This window comes from Castanea sativa, chromosome 11, assembly GCF_040712315.1.
Source record: "Castanea sativa cultivar Marrone di Chiusa Pesio chromosome 11, ASM4071231v1".
Lineage (NCBI taxonomy): Eukaryota > Viridiplantae > Streptophyta > Magnoliopsida > Fagales > Fagaceae > Castanea > Castanea sativa.
The window spans coordinates 31,868,551-31,887,083 of NC_134023.1; the positions used below are offsets into that span (position 1 = coordinate 31,868,551).

An 18,533-nucleotide genomic window follows, 5' to 3' on the forward strand; every position below is an offset into this window, starting at 1 on the left:
AAAAGGCACGGGGTAGTCAACGGGGCTAATTCCCTACCCTAACTTGATTTTGAAAGGAGGGTAGAAACTAGAAACTAGAATGGCTTCTTGACTCGGCAAGACGGGTGGCCAATTCTTGTTCCTATCTAGAAAAAGAGCAATCATCAGTTTTCTAGTAGCATGATATCCATGTCATTCTTCTTAAACTATGACCAACTCATCCATTGGACACTCTCAGTTCAGTAGATACTCTGATTTTTCTTTTAGATTTGACAACAAAATCAACCAAAACAATAAGTGCAAATGCGAGAAAATCCATTAATTACACTAAGCTACCTAATTCCCTCATAAAAGAAGCATATAATCCCATGATGCAAGGAGTTGCACATCCAAGCAAAAGATGTTGAATACATTGCCATATACACAAGCACAATTAATGGTCAACTATCTATTATACCCAAAACCCATGTCCAGCTCATTACCATACATCCCCTGACCAGGGCCACCCGTGGCAAAAGGCTGAATCTGTTTGGAATTTGACCTGAGCCCCATCTCGAAAAGCCTCTGGATTGCCTCTGGATGATTGCTTCCACCGCCAGCATCAGGAGCTGAAATTCAACAATGAATAAATTAGAAAAAATACGATAGACATGCGGTTTTTTTTTTTTTTTTTTGGACAATTAGATAATTGCAACAATGGGGGGTGAGGGATCAAAACCCTATGCCACTAAACCATAAGCCTCTTAGTAAAAGACATGCAATTTCTTGCATAATGCAAACATATATAACAATAATTCAAATGCAGCTGCAGTCTCAAAATTTTTATCATTGCATTTTTTTTTCTCCTTCCTCTAGGAGCCATATCAAAGAACAAAATGGAATGATACAAATATTTATCTTAAATGGAATGGACAGGAACAAATATGGTGTATTTTCTCTAGCGTGTTGGGACATAAAAGAAGGAATAGAAAGAAAAGAAAAGTATAAGGGTCTGTTTGGGATCCGATTATTTTGGTAAAATTGAAAACTTTTTGTTGAAAGTCCTGTATGTAAGGGTAAAAGTTAGCTAAAATAATACAGAGAGACCCATGAATAGTATCAAAAAATAACTGGAGTCCATGAATAGTAGCAAAAATAAGCTAGCTTTATAAGATAGAGCCAAAAACACACTAAGTTAAGCATTATGCTCTTCACCTTTTATTTGCCTTTTTTCATAACACAGTAAATCAATATTTCACCTCCGTTTCAATGAAAGGCGAAAATGGTATTTTGTTGATGGCATCTCTTGGAAAAGAAATCATAAAAAGCTGGTCTAGTTGGCCATCTAAATTGTCACAGTAAGGCCAATGAAGTTGAGCGGACATCGATGATTTCATGTCTACATTTACCACCATGAATAACTTGACATTTTATTTGAAAAAAAATTTAAAATTAAATTAATTATGCATGCTCAGGGAAAGTTTGATATAGCTAAATTCTAAGAGGGGTCACACTTTTTTTGATAGGTACGATAGAATATTTACGTATGGCATCCACTCCATGATGATTTCTCTTTATCATCAGGTCAAGACACCAATTGGATTTGGTGTAGATAGGGTTCAAACCCCAAATCTCTTGTTTGAAAACAAGAGACTTTACCAGTCCAGGGGTCATACACATTGTGGAAAAATATGGTTTAGGCTGATTGAGAAGTAGAATTTTAGAATCCTACACCAAGATAACTTTGGGATTCCAGGAGAACCATGTTAACACAATTTGGGCTCAAATGAAACCATTGCAGTGAAATCTACCACAACCCAATCAAATTATATAAGGAGAGCAGTTAGCCATACTAAAAATATAAAAGCAAGTAACAATGTGAAAAATCGCATACAAAGACCGATAGAGGAGTGAGAGATTTACCTGGTGGTGGCATTCCAAGACCAGCAAAGTTTGGCTGCCGGTGACTAAAAGGAAAGCCTTGCAGTGGGTTCATTTCAGGCATAAAATTGTTCATCTGATTGTTGACATGAGGAGGCAGAGGTGCACCCCTGTTTGGTGGAGCTGGCATGGGTGAACTCCTGGGAAATCCTTGAAGCAGGTGAGGTGGAGGAAAGTTTCCAGACATATGCATCTGTTGCAGCATAGGGTGATGACTGGGGGGATCAAGCCCACTCAATCCAGTGCTGGGGTGATGGAAAGGAGGACGAAGCATATTTGCAGGAAATTGACGATTTGGTGGAGGATCATGATGGATGATTCCCTCAGGGGCAATAAATTTCATCTGGGCATTAATATTGGATGGATGAGAATCTAACTGATGGAAAAGTGGTCCCATATGATTAGAATGAGGAGGGTGAAGCCGTGGAGAAGATGGCTGAACACTCAGACCCTGATAAGGAATATCAGGCTCCCTCAGATCATAAGGGCCACGAAGAAAGGGTTGACCTTCTTGACCTCCCATAAAAGATCTCTCATCTTTGAAGATAGAATTGAAAGCTAGTTTTTCAGCAATGCCAACTTGAGTGTTTGGGGAGGGTGACACTTCAGTTTTAGCTATATTCCCAGCAGTCGCATACTTTTGAAGGCTCAAAGGATCATTTACCATAATCAAGCTATCCTCTTCAGGAAGCCGAAGATCAACAGGCCCATCAAAGCCACCAAGCTTAGACTTTAAGCCAGTTCGAAGCTGTGATGAATCCAGTTCAGTTTGAGGATCATCAAAACCTAACCATCGCTCTTCAATCATTACCGGTTTGGTTTGCACTCTTTGCTTGGAGGGTAAAACACTGCTTTCATAACTAATTGTATTGGACCCAATTTCATTCGTAGGCATATGCCCATCGTCCATGCCAAGAAAAGGGAACTCGTGAGGCTCCAAATTATCAACTCTTGCATTCCCAACTGAGCCCCTCTGGACAGAAACAGGTGCTCCAACTGATTGCAGCTCCTTCATAAAAGCAGTCCCAAAGAGTGTTTCAAGAGTCAGAGTCTGCCCTGAATTGGAGGCATTCTCGGTATTTAACTCTTTTGAATCGTGAACTGCAGGGTCAAAACTTGCTAAACTTGCTCCTTCATTGCTATGTAGTTTCTCAGAAGATTGGATTTCTAGATTTTGGGATGGTTCAATATCTTTCAGGCTTGTTCCCTTTTGTAACAATGAAAGGAGGTGCTGAGATGCACTATCATCGATATTAGCTTTTGGCGGCTCAATCTTTGTATCAGGAATGCTCACAACTTGAATAGGTGGCTGCAAAGTTGTGACATTTTCACTAATTTCTGACAACATCGACTGCTCAAGATCTTCACAAGTAATGACAACTGGAACTGCCTGTGGTTTATTCTTGTACGGCTCAGAGTTTTCAACTACAGCTGATGTTACATTTGGTGTCGTATGCCCGTCTGCAGGTTCAGAGCTTTGAAAAGGAATATTAGGTAAAACGTGGTCGGTATTCTTCACATCTGAAACCTGCAATCCACCTTTCTCACCACCGCCAATCAATGAGAGCAAGTCATTCCGCCTGCTGGAGAGATCGTCAACTGGTTTCTTTTCTGCAGCAACATGGAAAGAAAAATCAGAGCTTCACGCATATTATTTAGCATCAATCAAAAACCAGTTTTAAGTTGGAACATATCCAAGCACTCAAAACCTGAACATTGACACTAGCATACCTTCTTCAAGAAACCAACGAGCAAACTTGGAAGATTGGGTAGCATGAGGGATCAATGTCTCATCTACTTTACTATCATGATGCTATAAGAAAAAAAAAAACAAATAAATTTATGAGAGAGATACATCAAGGTGAGGACTTTGTAGTAAAAAACGAGATATGAGCATCCTTCCAAAAAATAGCATCAAATCTACTTTTAGAAGGAAATATATATATATATATATATGTCAACCAAAAAATTACAACAAATACATTCTCTGGGATAAGGAGTGAAGAACCCCAAAGTACAGTTAAAAAAAAATGGCAAACTTATTAAAGGCAGATCATATAGTCAAAGCTAAAATTCACTTAATAAAATTGATTTAAAATTCACTTGGGACTTAAATTAGAACCAAAAGATGTTCCACCCATTCCAACGGAGTATAATTTTGAATCAATATCACATGATCCTCTAATTGTAATTTATGCAAGTATTTATCAGCAACTCAACAAGTTTTGGTGATAGCAAAGCATACCTGTATTCTATAAGTATTATTTTCATGTTAACATGGCATAGTAATATTCAATGAACCACAAATGGATTAGAAATCATCGTTTTATAAAACTACAACCTAATATTTTATTCACATTCATGAGGGAAACAAATATCAATCAAATATCAGTCAATCAAATTAAGTACACCCATAAATCAAATGTCATGGCAACAGCTGAAAGAATGCCAAGGCACTGCAGAAAAAAAAAAATTCTGAATAAATGAAATCTACTCCCCTTTTAAGAGAAATGTATAGGGTGAGGTCATGGATTCAAGACCCACCAGGTGCTTTACTTACCAATCAAAAAAATATTTTTATTCATTAAAAAAGCCTGAAAATCTAGTTTTAAAAAAAAAATACAAGGATTGGATTGATACTGATAGTGTATTAAAATTACAGATATTTTTTCATATTTATCAACATAAAAAGAGAACAGAAGGGGCATTAAGAAAGTTCCATTAGAAATCATGATTACCTCAATGAAACTAGAGGGCCCACCACCAGTTATTGCAGTGCCAAAAATTTTATCTAGGATTGAAGTTGAGTGATTTTGATTGGATTCTCCTACTATTTTATTCCCAGTAACCTTTTCAGCATTAAGATCAATAACTTCACTTTCTGAAGCTTCAACAGCTTCTGAATGATAAGAATTCTTGTACAATTGACCATCCATGTCAGTTGTTTTACTAGATAGTGCATTTAGTTTCTTTTCACTCATATTATTTATTGATATATTAGTACTTCCAAGTTCCTGCTCAGTCAAACCCTTTTGTTCCGATGACTGTTTCTCCACTTGATTATCAGAAGTCCCATTTAACACATGGTTACCTTTGGCTTGTGCGAGACTATTCCCAAGTTCAGGATTCACAACCTACAGAAGCAACAGGTGTATGTACTATTAATGAGAGGAAAAGCAAAAGATGACATCACATATGATTACATGATTCAATCATGGGTCAACATATATTTGCTATTAAAAAAAAGAAACAATACACACACACACAAAATCCTAAGCCAGCACACACTAAACCTATTCAGCAGACTGGTCAGCAAGTGGAAACTAAACCACATGATATAGCCAGACTAACGACTATTAACTGACACTGTACACAAGTGACAGGCCCATTCCGTAACAAGAATATCACCCTTTCAAAATAAATTTTCTCTTGCATTCTAAACAATACTATACAGGCCCATTCTTTAACAAGAATATAAGCCTCCCAAAAATACATTGTTCCTGCATTCTTAACAATACTATGACCTTTATAATATTACACAGATCTAATTAACGAATTTTCTAGAAAATATCTTTCATGAATATGTTAGAAAACATATAAACAAGCATGGGTGTTCGAGTCATAGCCCAGAGTTCCTCTACGGACACAATAAAATCTCAAAGCATTTTCACAACAAGCTAAGGTCACACCCACCATGGGTCAGAATAAAATGAAATAAAATAAAATAAAATTATATATATATGTATATGTTACATGTTAGATGTTGTGGCCCCAGACTTTTTCTAGCATATTAGAATGTATTAGGTAGCAGTACAAAGGCTTACAGGTTTTGAAGCCCATGGCATCACAGATAGGCAAGAGAAGAGAGTAGGCGGAAGAGGAGGAAAAGAATGATTAAAAAAACCAGCAATGTCCCCTTTCCTTCCTAGAATTTTCTATAACACTCGTAATTGGAAAGTGTCAAGTGATCTTGAATTTGCATTTCATCATAACAACAAAGGTTTCCTCTTTTGAGTAATTACTGAATTTAGGTAGAATTACTCAATATTGCTACTGAGTACTGAGTTTTCAGCTTCTTCCTGGTGAAATCTCAAACACTACAATATTTCCAATAAACTAAAAGTCCAAGCACAGAAAAAATTTAGGTTTAAACCTTCCATAAGGATGGAACAACACTTCTAAATCAATAGAAAAAGTAAAATGCTTATTAAAACCCCTCTATCATAAAAATATGGCAACTAAATGTTTAGAACAAATTCTTGTGACAAAAAGAAACGTGCATGACCAGCCAACTTCAGTATGCACTTTTCTTATTTCCTTTTTCAACTAAATCACTTTTCCATGCATACCAATCAGATTAAAATGAAATATTGTTACCTCCACCGTATGGGGATGAATTACAGACTTTGGTCCAAAATTCCTTTCCACATTTGTGCTTGTAAAACCTGGAGGTACAAGTGGTCTGGATGCTGGAGTTTGTGGGGGTAAAGAAGATTTTTCAGAATCATTATTTGAGTTTTTTAATATCACAGAGTCACCAGACTCATTGCTTCTATTCAGAACTATCTTCTCGTCTTTGGAATCCTCCATCAGTGAGGAAATGTCGAACCCATCTTTACGCTTTTCTGGATTTAACTTCTGCTTTTCTTGAAATGCTTTCTGCTGTTCCTTCCTCATTAACTCAAAGGAAGCTGAAAATACAGTCGTCAAATTTTAAACTCGCAAACTTAGAAGAAGTAATGTAGTTACTCTCTGTCTCTCTCTCTATCACACACACGAGTTGCCTCTACCAGTCAATCCGAAATTACCTCTTCTCTTTCTTTCCTCTTCCGCTCTGTCCTCACTTGTATCCTCTGAAGAACCAAATGTTTCGTCATTCAATGAGTCATTGATCTCCCTTCGTGAATGAGGTGCTGCCTGGAGAATTTACAGTAGAAAAAAATCACATCAGGGGGAGGTTCATCTAACATGAATTAAAACTGGTCTTTCATTCTTCTTGCATTACATTTACTCTTAAAGGTAGATATAGGCATTATGGTCTGACATTTGCCTACAAATAATAGTCAAGAACATAAACAAATACAATCCTAACCTTATAAGGACGGGGTGGATGATAGGGCTCGTTAGTCTTACTGAGCTGGTATTGATCATTAGCTCGTAACTTTGGAGCAGAAACTCCTGCTGCATATCCAGATGGTCTAGGAAAAGAACCACTACCAAGAAGTCCATCATGCTCAGGAACTTGCCAAGATCGCCGGGATTGGTTGCCATAACGCCTTCCAGACTCTGAATGTTGATATGAAATTATGAATAGTAAAAAACATACAACAAACAAATTATATAACAGTTGCTTATTTCAGACAAACCCACACTCTATCCAGATCTCAGCACTTAAAAAATATTCCGTTATATTTAATGAGCATTAAATGCAAATGTTATATCTGGTAAGAAGGTAGGCATAGATAAAGTACACTACTAAATTATAGAATGACATTAAAACATTTGTCATAGATACCTATTTCATATGTTTTCAAGACACACATATGAAACGCACAGGCATGAAGAAGGGAGTAAACCAGGTTGATTAGGTGACAGACATCAATTGAACACCAAGTAGCACCATTCCCTACCAATCCTCTAGCAGGAAAAGACATCATCAAGGATTCAGAAAGTGCATTGAGCTTATCAAGGTTTCTGATAAGTCTCTCCATAGCAACACATGGGCCATAGTGATGCAGGAAGCCAAGGAAAGATTTGTTTTGATAGATAAAAATTATAAATTTAAAAAAAAATTAAAAACGCTCATCAAGTACACGGGAAGTATACAAGAGGAAAGAGCTCACAAAAACAAAGACAAAAAAAGAAAAAACAGGACAGTTAACTAGAACCCAGGGAGTCCATGAAATCAAAGAAACCTTCAATCAAAGAAATCATTGAGCATCACGTGTATAGAGACTTCAACAGCCAAACTTCAACTTTCATTAGACTGAGCTCCTGGTTCTCAAAGCATCTTGCATTTCGTTCACACCAAATAACACCAATGTACTCAATGGAACCACTAATGAAGCTCCCCTGCTGCCTCTCCCCCCACTCCACCCTGCCCAACTCAACAAAAGTTCTTTTGCTGAACACAGCATCACCCAAGAGACACCGAACAAACAAAATATTATGGACCACAAATCCTGAGCCACCGAATAGTGTAGTAATAAGTTATTCACATCCTCCACACTGCATTTACACATGAAGCACCATTCTAGGATGATAATACCCCTATTTCTTAATTGATCGGCTGTCAAAATTATCTCGAGAACCATACACCAAACAAAGAAAGCCACCCTAGGTGGGACAGGAGTTTTCGATATACTCTTCCACTAAAACTGTGGCCCACCCCCCTGAAAAAACTTGTAATAACTTTTCACTAGGAATTCATTTTGAGACAAAGGGACCCATATCAATTTGTCCCCATCCTCCACGCTGCATTTACACATGAAGCACCATTCTAGGATGATAATACCCCTATTTCTTAATTGATTGGCTGTCAAAATTATCTAAGGAACCGCACACCAAACAAAGAAAGCCACCCTAGGCAGGACAGGAGCTTTCCATATACTCTTCCACTAAAACTGTGGCCCACCCCCCCTGCAAAAACTTGTGATAACTTTTCACTAGGAATTCATTTTGCGATGAAGGGACCCATATCAATGTCCCCCCCCCCCCCCACCACCACCTGAATCTTACTGCTGTAAAGATCCCCCAATATCTAAGTCACCTCCTCTGCTTCCCAATCTAGCACTGCACAAATGAACAAAGGGTTCCAATAAACCAGGCCCTACCTTACCTCCATGTAATTTGCAATTGTTGCATTTCAATCCCTGGCAATTAGATACAAAGCTGGATACTGGTCCTTCTTAGCATCCTCCCCATGCCATACTTCATGCCAAAAGCGGACTCTAATGCCATCACCTAGATCACAATGAATAAAACGAGAAAATTAAACCTACCCTCTCCAGATGTGTTTCAACAAACTCACTCCTTTAGACCCCTCACCTCCCCCAAGCAGCAGGGGCTGGATATATATTTCAAATCCACCGCCTGACACCATAAAGCCACCTCTTTGATCAATAACACCACAACCACTTGCCCAAAAAAGCTAGATTGAAAGACAAACTCTTAATTTCGCAAACCCCCTTGACTAACAAGGGTGCAACAAGATCTCCAAGTCTCCAACCCACTGAATGAAATTTAAACCCCTCACCCATGCAACCCCAAAGGAAATCTCTCTAAAGTATCTCCATTTAATTTGCCACACCCACTGGAAGAGAAAACAACAAAGACATAAAACAAGTGGGGAGGCTTGATAAAGTAATTTTAATGAGAGTGGTGTGGCCCCCTTTTGACAAATACAATTTCTTCCATCCAGCCAATCTCCATTGCATGCAATCTAATATAGGATCCCAAATGGATTTCGTTTCAAAAGTTACTCCTAATGGAAGCCCCAAGTGCTTCATAGGGAGAGTTTATACTTGACATCCGAGATTACCCGCAAAATCATCAATATTCAAAACCTCCCCGACTGGCACAATTTCAAATTTACCCAGATTTATCCTCAACCCATGACACTGCCTCAAAGCAATTCTGTAGAATTGGCCTCACAAAAAACAAGAGTATCATCTGCATAGAGGAGATGAGAAATCACCAAAGATATGCCACTCAAGTTACCAACAGAGACCCCGTGTATACAATCTACTAACATTGCTTTTGTAATCATTCTACTCACCACTCCATGACAAAGAGCAACGAGGAAAAAGGATCCCCCAGATAAATGCCCCTAGTACTTTTGAAGAAACCTAAAGGTGTAATGATCACCAGAACTAAGAATTTAACGCTCCGTTTGTTTCAATGTAAAATATTTGTAGAAAAATATTTTCTTATTTTACGGTGTTTGTTTTGTAGTAAAATATTTAGTCAAAAGTAAAATATTTTCAGTCAACCAAATCAATCTAAGCAAATTTGTGTAAAATATTTTACACTTAAAATTTTGGTAAAATATTTTACATTTGCACAATAACTCTCATCCCGATAACTCTCACGCTCTCTCCCTCTCAATTTTCTCTCACGCTCTCTCTCCCTCTCACGCTATCTCTCAGTTTTCTCTCACCCACCAATCCTTCTCTCCCAAAACCTACCGGTGCCACCCAAGACCTACTCCACACTCTCCTTCCTCCTCTCACGAAATCCATCAGGATCTGAAGGCTGAGTGGCGGCTTAGGTTTTTGGTGGCTGCTCTGATCTTGTCGGTGGCTGTTCCAATCTCACCGCCGCTAGATTTGCTAGGTTTTTGGATTTTCAAATTAGAATTTTTGTTCATGGGTTTTCTTTTCAGGTTTTTGATTCGGTTTTGTAGGTGTTTTTGCCTTTTTTATATGGATTTTTGGACTGTTGGTGGTTGTTTTTTGGATGGTTGGTGATGATTTGGTGGTTGGTGCTTGTTTTTTTGGTAGTTGGTGGCTGTTTTTTTTATTCTTTGGTGGTGGCTGGTGGTAATTTTGATGGCTATTTTTTGAATGGTTGGTGGTGATTCTAGTGGCTGCTGGGCAAATTTGAAATGATTTCTATGTTGACCACTGAACATTACATTATATATGTATATATTCTCAAAGATGGGATGAAGTATTGTGCCAAAAGGACTAAGGAGATAAAGATAACTGAAGCATTTTAATTCCCATCTCCAATGTATACTTTTTCACAAAGTACTTACATAAAGCTAATCAAGATAGTAGTAGTAATGCAATTTTGTGAGATTGCTTTTCCCAGATCTCCTGAACCTGAATTCATGATTGTCAGATTCAATTTCTTGCCAGCTTTCTGAACTCTAATCCCAGATTGTTACTTGCCAAACTTTTTGAATAAGAAACTAACATCGGCTTCACTTAAAAAAGTAAAGGAATTTGTTTGTTGTAAAGTGAGCAAAAACTTTTATAGATCTTGGCAGAAAGTTTGTTCAAAATTAAGTAAAGAGCAGTATTTTTTACAAACTCTGATGCTCCTTCATCGGTCTCTATGTATTTTTTAGAAGTTAATTAAATTTTTTAAATATTTTAATAGTTTTTCTTTTCTTTTTTACGTTGTGTTAAAAATATTTTACAAAGCATTTTCATGTATCCTGCCAAACACGGTAAAATGAAAATATTTTCCTATAAATATTTTACATGTAAAATATTTTACTTCTGCAAATATTTTATATCGAAACAAACGGAGCGTAACTATTTTTGACAGGTAATCAAAAAATTGTTATTAATGAGAAAAAATGAAAAGTACAAGTTGTTCATGATGATGAACAACAAAAAACAGAGAAAACAAACACAGCAAAACAAAAGATAAGGAAATCAGAAAGATAATCGAAGGGAAAGCATAAACTCTAAAAGAGACAAAGAATCAATAAAGCCACCAACAACAAGCCCACACAAAAAGACTGTGCTGGCATAAAACCTTTAACTCATCCAACATCTTCTCCATGTTCTCAAATGAGCGACGATTTCATTCCAACCAAACAATCCACATTAAGCACCCTGGAATCAGATTCCAAATATTCGAGTTATGCTTCCCAAGCCACTGATGCCAGCAAGATAACAATCCCGCCACCGATCTTGGCATAACCCAATGAATACCAAAAGCCTGAAGCATGAAAGAGCATAAGGTATGTGTAACAGGACAATGAAGCAGAAGATGGTCTACCGACTCCCCATCACCACAACACATACAACACCGATTTACCAAAGGGCGAGCCCTAAGCATGAGATTATCCAAAGTGAGAATCCGATTGTGAGCAACTGTCCACAAGAAGAAGACCACTCGCTTAGGAATCTTTGGTTTTTACACACCCTTCCAAGGAAACAAACAATTCAGAGCACCCCAAATTGCTTGGTAATAAGATTGGGTATCAAACTTACCATCCCCTTTGAGCCGCCAACAAAGAGTATCCCTCCTATCCCCTCGAGGAATATGAGGATGGATAAACTGAAGTAGAGAGTAAGATGCAGCTAGCTCCCAATCTTCAAAAGCTCTATAAAACCTTAAATCCCACACTCTAAAAGTACCTCCTTCCGAAGTCCACAAAACCTCAGAGATGCATGCATCTTTGGTAGCTAAAGACACATAGAGCTCAAGATAGAGATCTTTTAGGGTATTATCCCCAACCCACCTATCATGCTAGAAGCGGATACGGGTGCCTTCACCCACTTCAAAAGACAAATGCTTAGAAAAACTCTCCCACCCTTCACGAATGCTTCTCCAAAGACCACATCCATGAGTCCTCCTACACACTTTCGTACACCAACCCCCTTGACCCTCACCATATTTTGTGGAGATAACTCTCCGCCAAAGATGGGTAACTTCATGCCCAAAACGCCACAACCATGTCCCTAATAAAGTTTGATTAAACAACGCCACACTTCTTATCCCCAAACCACCCAATTTAACAGGTAAACACACCCTTTCCCAAGCCACCAAAGAATATTTGAAACTCCTCCCAGAAAACCCCCAAAGGAAATTCCTCTGAATACGTTCCATACTAGCAGCCACAGCTTTAGGAACAGTGAAGAGAGATAGAAATTACGTTGGAAGACTAGAAAGAGTACTCCTTAGTAATGTGAACCTACCACCCTTAGATAAATAGAGACGCTTCCACCCTGAAAGTTTCTTTTCCATCTTCTCCAAAATAGGATTCCAAATCGAAGCTGTCTTAAAAGAAGTTCCCAACGGCATTCCCAAATATTTCATAGGCAAACTCCCCGCTCTACATTGAAGAATACTAGCCAATTCAACTAGATTATTCACCGGACAATCTCACTTTTCCCAACATTAACCTTTGAACCTGTAAACGCCTGAAAACAAGACATCGCCAATCCTATGGACAGCAACTGCTCCCTAGAGGCATCACAAAATAAGATAGTGTCGTCCACAAACAACAAATGAGAAATCCACACAACAACAGAATTCACTGCTCCCACATGAAAACCCCGAATAAGGTTATTCTCCTCTATCTTCTTCAAAATTCTACTTAAAACCTCCATTATCAAGAGAAACAAAAGAGGGGATAGTGGGTCTCCTTCTCTTTTTTCGCTTTTTCTTCATGATTCATATGATTCTTATTACTTATCCAAAAAAAAAAAACCTAGGGTTTATTAGTCTATAATCTATATTAGCACAATAATATACTCCTATTAAAATGGTTTATTTTGATGATGAACAAAATTTCTCTTGGAATACTCCCATTGGTTTGGTGCTGGTCTGGTGTTGACTCTTAGAGGTTTTTTTTTTTTTGCTTAGTGTTCGACTCCAATCAAGCCTTGACTCATTGGTTAACTATCCTTTATTTTCTTGCTAAATCGTTTTGGTTGTGTCCTACATCACATAAGCACTCACACCTCGCACCTGTCAAAATTCTGTTCAAAAACCTTTGTAAGAGAACTTGTATAGAGAATGATTTGCCACTGTCCCTCCCAATCCCTCAATATGATCACCTAAAACTTTCTTTCTTTTTTGATAAGTCAGCCAGCATTTTCATTTTACATTACAACTTTAGTAAGTCTAGATACAAAAAGAGGCTAAGTAAATTCTTAAGACATCTTAGAGGCTGAGTTTTGAAAAGATGATAAATCTTCTATCAACTGGACACTGCAAGACATGATTTTAGTTTATAACTGATTTTTATCTTTACAACTTCATCTATGTCTATGCTTAGTGTCATATATTTTGTTCACAGCCAGTCCTAAGCCCGGGAAAAGGAGGAGGGTTGTGGTAAGTTGACAGTCAGTGTAAAACTAGTTAGGATCCACTACAATCAGGGAGTCCCCTATTAGTGACATGCTGCATTGAACCCCAAATACAGTGAAAAGTGGGCAATATTTAGCTCGGGTGCTCCCTTTAAGTGGCACACTACATTGGCCCTTGGGAGTAGTGAAAAATGGGCAAGAGTTCCCACACTTTGATGGACGGGTGCGGGTAAAGAAGCTAGTCCAAGAGAATAGGATTCATACAGGCGCTTGGAATATAGGTTCTTTAATCAGAAAACTAATGGAAATAGTAGATACAATGATTAGGGAGAGCATAAACATAATATGCCTTCAGGAGACTAAGTGGACTAAGTGGGTAGGTGAGATATATAGAGAAATTTCACATACAATATATAAATTATGGTATACTGGAAAAGATAAAATTAGAAATGGGGTAGGATAATCATAGATGAAAGTCTTAAAAAAGATTTTGTTGAGGTTAGGAGGATGGGGGATAAAATCATGTTTACAAAACTTGAATGTGGCTGCAACTAGGGTATGTGTATTGACCTAGAGAAAGCAGAAAATGTAGAACAGCATTATGTGCATGATAGGTCACTACAGAGCTTATGTGGTGGGTTTTGGAAAAGAGATTCTCTAAAATATATTAAGTTGAGTAAGGATATGTTAACGAAACTGTAACTAGTGTGAGAACAAATGAAAGCATCACAAATGAGTTTCCTATCACTGTAGGTTTGCATTAAGGATTAGCATTAAGTCTATATCTCTTTGCACAAGTAATGGATGAGCTCGCTTAATCAATTCAAGAAGAAGTCTCTTGGTGCATGCCGTTTACAATAATATAGTTATTATGGATGAAACTAGAATGCCGAGTTAATAATTTGGCGAAACGCTCTAGAATCAAAAGGCTTTCAATGAAGTTGGACTAAAACAAAGCAAGTGAAATTTAATTTTGGTAAAAGTAAAATCATAGATGAAGGGGTAGTAAGACTCAAAGGTTAAGAGGTACTAAAGAGCGAGAGCTTTCAATATCTTGAATCAATAATTCATAAAGATGGAGAGACTGAAGAGGATAAGAATCGTACGATAAGAGCATGGTGGATGAAGGGGAGAAGTGCATCAAAGAGTATTGTGTAATTGTAATATAACTATTAAGTTAGAAGGAAAATTTTATAAGACTCCTATAAGACTAACTATTCTCTGTGGTAATTAATGTTGGGGTGTTAATCAGAAACATATTCATAAAATGAATGTAGATGAAATGAAAATCTTAAGACGGATAAGAGGAAATGTACAAAAAGATATGATTCAAAATGAGGAAATTCACTTAAAAATAATGGCATCCCCATTGATGGAAGATGAGGGAGCATCGCTTGAGATCGTTTGGCCATGTTCAAATGACAGCAAAGAATACGTGTCAATTATTCTTGAGTTGATTCAACTTGAGGGATAGAGAAAAGGTAAGATAATAATAATAATAACATTAGTACTAGTAAAAAAAGGACATGTCAATAAAAGAAGTAATAGAGAGTGACTTTGGATATAATAGCATGGCAGAGGTACATGTGGCTGCCTTGATTAATCTGTTGAGGTCCTAAGGGTTGGCCCCAAAAAAATTGGGACTACAGCTTGCTTATTGTCACTGTATTGTTACCTTTACAAAAGTAGCAAGCCTTTTGCCACACTGTATTTAACATGTTAATTGGTAGTTTAGTACATAAGGAAGGAAGCTAAATATAGTTCTAAACCCATCCTTTTCACTAAAATGTTAGAGGAGATTTTCACCGACTCACCCAGACAAAATGTACAGCTTAAACCATGGTGATAAAGCACCCTTTTTTTATTGGAGACTTACAAATGTACACAAGTGGTCTTGAACCCACAATCTAACTGTCCATCGCATTCTAATGAGAGGATGAAATACCATTTGAGCCACACTGTATTTAACATGTTAATTGATAGTTTGGTACATAAGGAAGGAAGCTAAATATAGTTTTGAACCTATCCTTTTCACTAAAATGTTAGAGGAGATTTTCATCGACTCACCCAGACAAAATGTACAACTTAAACCATGGTGATAAAGCACCCTTTTTTTATTGGAGACTTACAAATGTATACATGTGGTCTTGAACCCACGATCTAACCATCCATCGCTTTCTAATGAGAAGATGAAATACCATTTGAGCTAGAGCTCACTGGCTAAAATACTTTTAAAAGCGCCAATATCTTATTGGCTAGTAAAAATACAAGCATGATGGACTCATCAGCCACTTCTCCCACATGTAGTTTTGCAGGTTAAAGCCTACTAACCATTGGTAAGAACCATATAGGGGATGTTATGAAGGATGGCTGCTACAGTCTATAACCAAGAAATAAAATCACTTGTGCAAAAAATATCTTAATACACAAACATATACATAGAGCAAAAATATACAAGCAGGTCCATGTTGGTACATAACAATTAAAAATCAGAATATCAACATAAGCATAAATTAATCTAAAATCTCACCTGACGGGTCCCAATCAGATTGCGAATCACTATCTTTATCACTCCGTGTAGACGAACGACTTTCCCATCTTCCATGGACACCACGAGAATAACTATTCAAATCCCCTCTGGTAGGTGGCGATGAACCATATTCATTACGCCTGAAACTATTGGCTGACAGGTTGCCAGATATTCTTTGCCGATCTTGGGAAGAATCCTCAAATTCACTAATTTTTTTTACAAAAGTATATACACATTAACAACAACGCATAACATGGTGCATAATTAAACCAGCAGGAATAAGGCAGCAATACCAGGCACTGCTAAGCAAACTAAACACGACATTTTATCTTCATAATTTACAAATGTGGACGATGAAGACATGGATTTTTATTTGCCCATATAAAATAGGCATCTTACCTTAGAATTGATTGGTCAAACGCACTAGGCAACTTTTTGCAAACATCCAATTCACTTAATGAAATTAAAAACTCCCTTGTATACGTTTTCATCTTCCTACATACATTAAAACATATATAATTTGTCAAAGCTCACCAAAAATTAAAAATAATAAAAAAACAAATGAAATATTCAATAAAGGAAAACTCCACCATTTAAAACTAGATATCGCAAAATAAATTCATTACTTTTGTGATTCGTGATTCATTTCGACTGGCTGATCCATAGAACTTTGTTTTTCAATCTCCAAGCTCATTTCTGCAAAGTTTGGTACAAACAATTTTCGAATATTCTAACAAGAGCTAAGCAGCCCGCGTTGTCAACCACAGAAAAATTCACCAACTCTAGTACAATCCCTTGCCCAATAAGCAATACCCAGATATCATAATCACCATATGAATAACTAAAAGCACTCCCACCTCCACAAAATTTCAATAACCATCTCCATCCAATGCCAATCCAATTCCTAATTTCAATATGGCACGCACACAGGTAAAACCCTTTAAATTAATGCAAGAAAATTGCTAATCCCTGCTCATCTATCACCTTGTTATGGCATTTCCAAGCCTTAACTAATTAAAAATCAGAGTGAAATCCAAACTGCTAGCTCTAAGAGATTGATTTTCTTTTCCTTTTTTCTCCTTTCTCCGATCTAGCTCAATCTACTCGGAAAACCTAAACGAACCCAAAGATTTTATAAAAAAAAAACCCACCTGAACTCCCTCTTTCAAAATTTACGCTATTCCCATCGGTCTTCCACAGCCCTAATCCAAGATATTCAAGCAGACATGTACACAGAAAATCACTCTTATTTTTCACAAATCAGGAGCTGAATCTTTGCATAATAAAGGAAACGAACCAACAAAAAAAATATTATCGAAATTCGATCAGATTAGCTCCGGATTATCGTAAAGCGGGTCGAACTCTAGGGTTTCGGTTTAAGCTATCAGCATCGAGATTAGGGTTTTGGTGTACCTGGATCAAAAAGCAGAGAGAGAGAATTACAGTAACGTGCTGTGAAAAGTGAAAATTAGGGCTTTCATCTGTGATTTTTTTTTTGTTTTTTTTTTTTGAATCTCTTTCTGTTGGGAGCGCTCGATGAGAGAGAGTTTCAGAGAGTGAGGGAAATGATGGAGAGAGAGTGGCAGAGAGTTTCACCCTGTTGCAGAGAAAAAACAAAACTTCAAATCGCTCAGAGAAAAAAATAATACTAGTTACGCAATGAAGAAAAAGTAAACGCAGTCGCTTGTTTTTTTCGTGAAAAGCACGCTCCTTTTTCTTTTTTCTTTTTCTTTTTTTTTTTTGTAATAATTCGATTGTTTTTATATTTTCTTAGTAAACTATTTTAGGATGGAAATGCAAAATGTATCTTCTATATTTTACAAAAATTCATTTTAGTTCTTAATTTTACTTTTGTTCATTTCAATTCTTTAAGTTTTAAGTTAATACAATTAAATTTTCTCTATCAACTTTTGTTAAATGCTCCTATTAATTGTCTAAATTTTTTTAAAACAAAATTTTAAATTAAAAAATCTAATTAGTAATTGAAAAATATTTTCTAGAACTTTAAACAAAAAATTTGATGGAAGTTAACGAAAATGTCTTAATTGAATAAATTTGAGATTTAAGTGATTAAAATGAATGAAAGTAAAGTTAGAAGACTGAACTGAATTGTGGTAAAATTTAGATGAAAAGTTTTACCTTTTAGTCAATAATTTATGATGGTTAGAAGAGAGAAAATTTGAACAAGACTCTTGACAGCATGCTCTTGTTCAACTAACATTACAGTACAGTTGTTTCTTCTCAAAAAAAAAAGTACAGTTGTTTATGAATAAGTCAAGCTCAAATTCAGGAAATATAACATTTATATTCATTTATTTAACAAATGAATA

At 36.8% G+C, this 18,533-nt stretch overlaps 1 protein-coding gene across 1 annotated transcript; it reads right to left on the reverse strand.

Annotated features, from left to right (window-relative positions):
* Nucleotides 1–217: 217 nt before the first annotated feature.
* Nucleotides 218–17,791, reverse strand: LOC142614898 (uncharacterized). The gene is made up of 10 exons (XM_075787538.1): nt 16,830–17,791; nt 16,603–16,698; nt 16,204–16,409; nt 6,992–7,185; nt 6,708–6,816; nt 6,277–6,590; nt 4,638–5,033; nt 3,631–3,712; nt 1,882–3,510; nt 218–587 (listed from the first exon to the last, which is right to left on the reverse strand). Exons 1-10 carry the CDS (start codon nt 16,895–16,897, stop codon nt 424–426), a joined length of 3,258 nt encoding a protein of 1,085 aa, XP_075643653.1. The 5' UTR covers nt 16,898–17,791; the 3' UTR covers nt 218–423.
* Between the last annotated feature and the right edge of the window lie 742 nt (nt 17,792–18,533).

What these genes read in the sequence shown, in the direction of transcription:
- LOC142614898 (XM_075787538.1), bottom strand. Translation starts at nt 16,897, where the DNA reads ATGAGCTTGGAGATTGAAAAACAAAGTTCTATGGATCAGCCAGTCGAA. An exon ending in GGCCCTCTAGTTTCATTGAG is followed by an intron (nt 3,713 to 4,637) that starts GTAATCATGATT and finishes TTTTTCTTATAG; the next exon opens with CATCATGATAGTAAAGTAGA. An exon ending in TCGTTGGTTTCTTGAAGAAG is followed by an intron (nt 3,511 to 3,630) that starts GTATGCTAGTGT and finishes ATGTTGCTGCAG; the next exon opens with AAAAGAAACCAGTTGACGAT.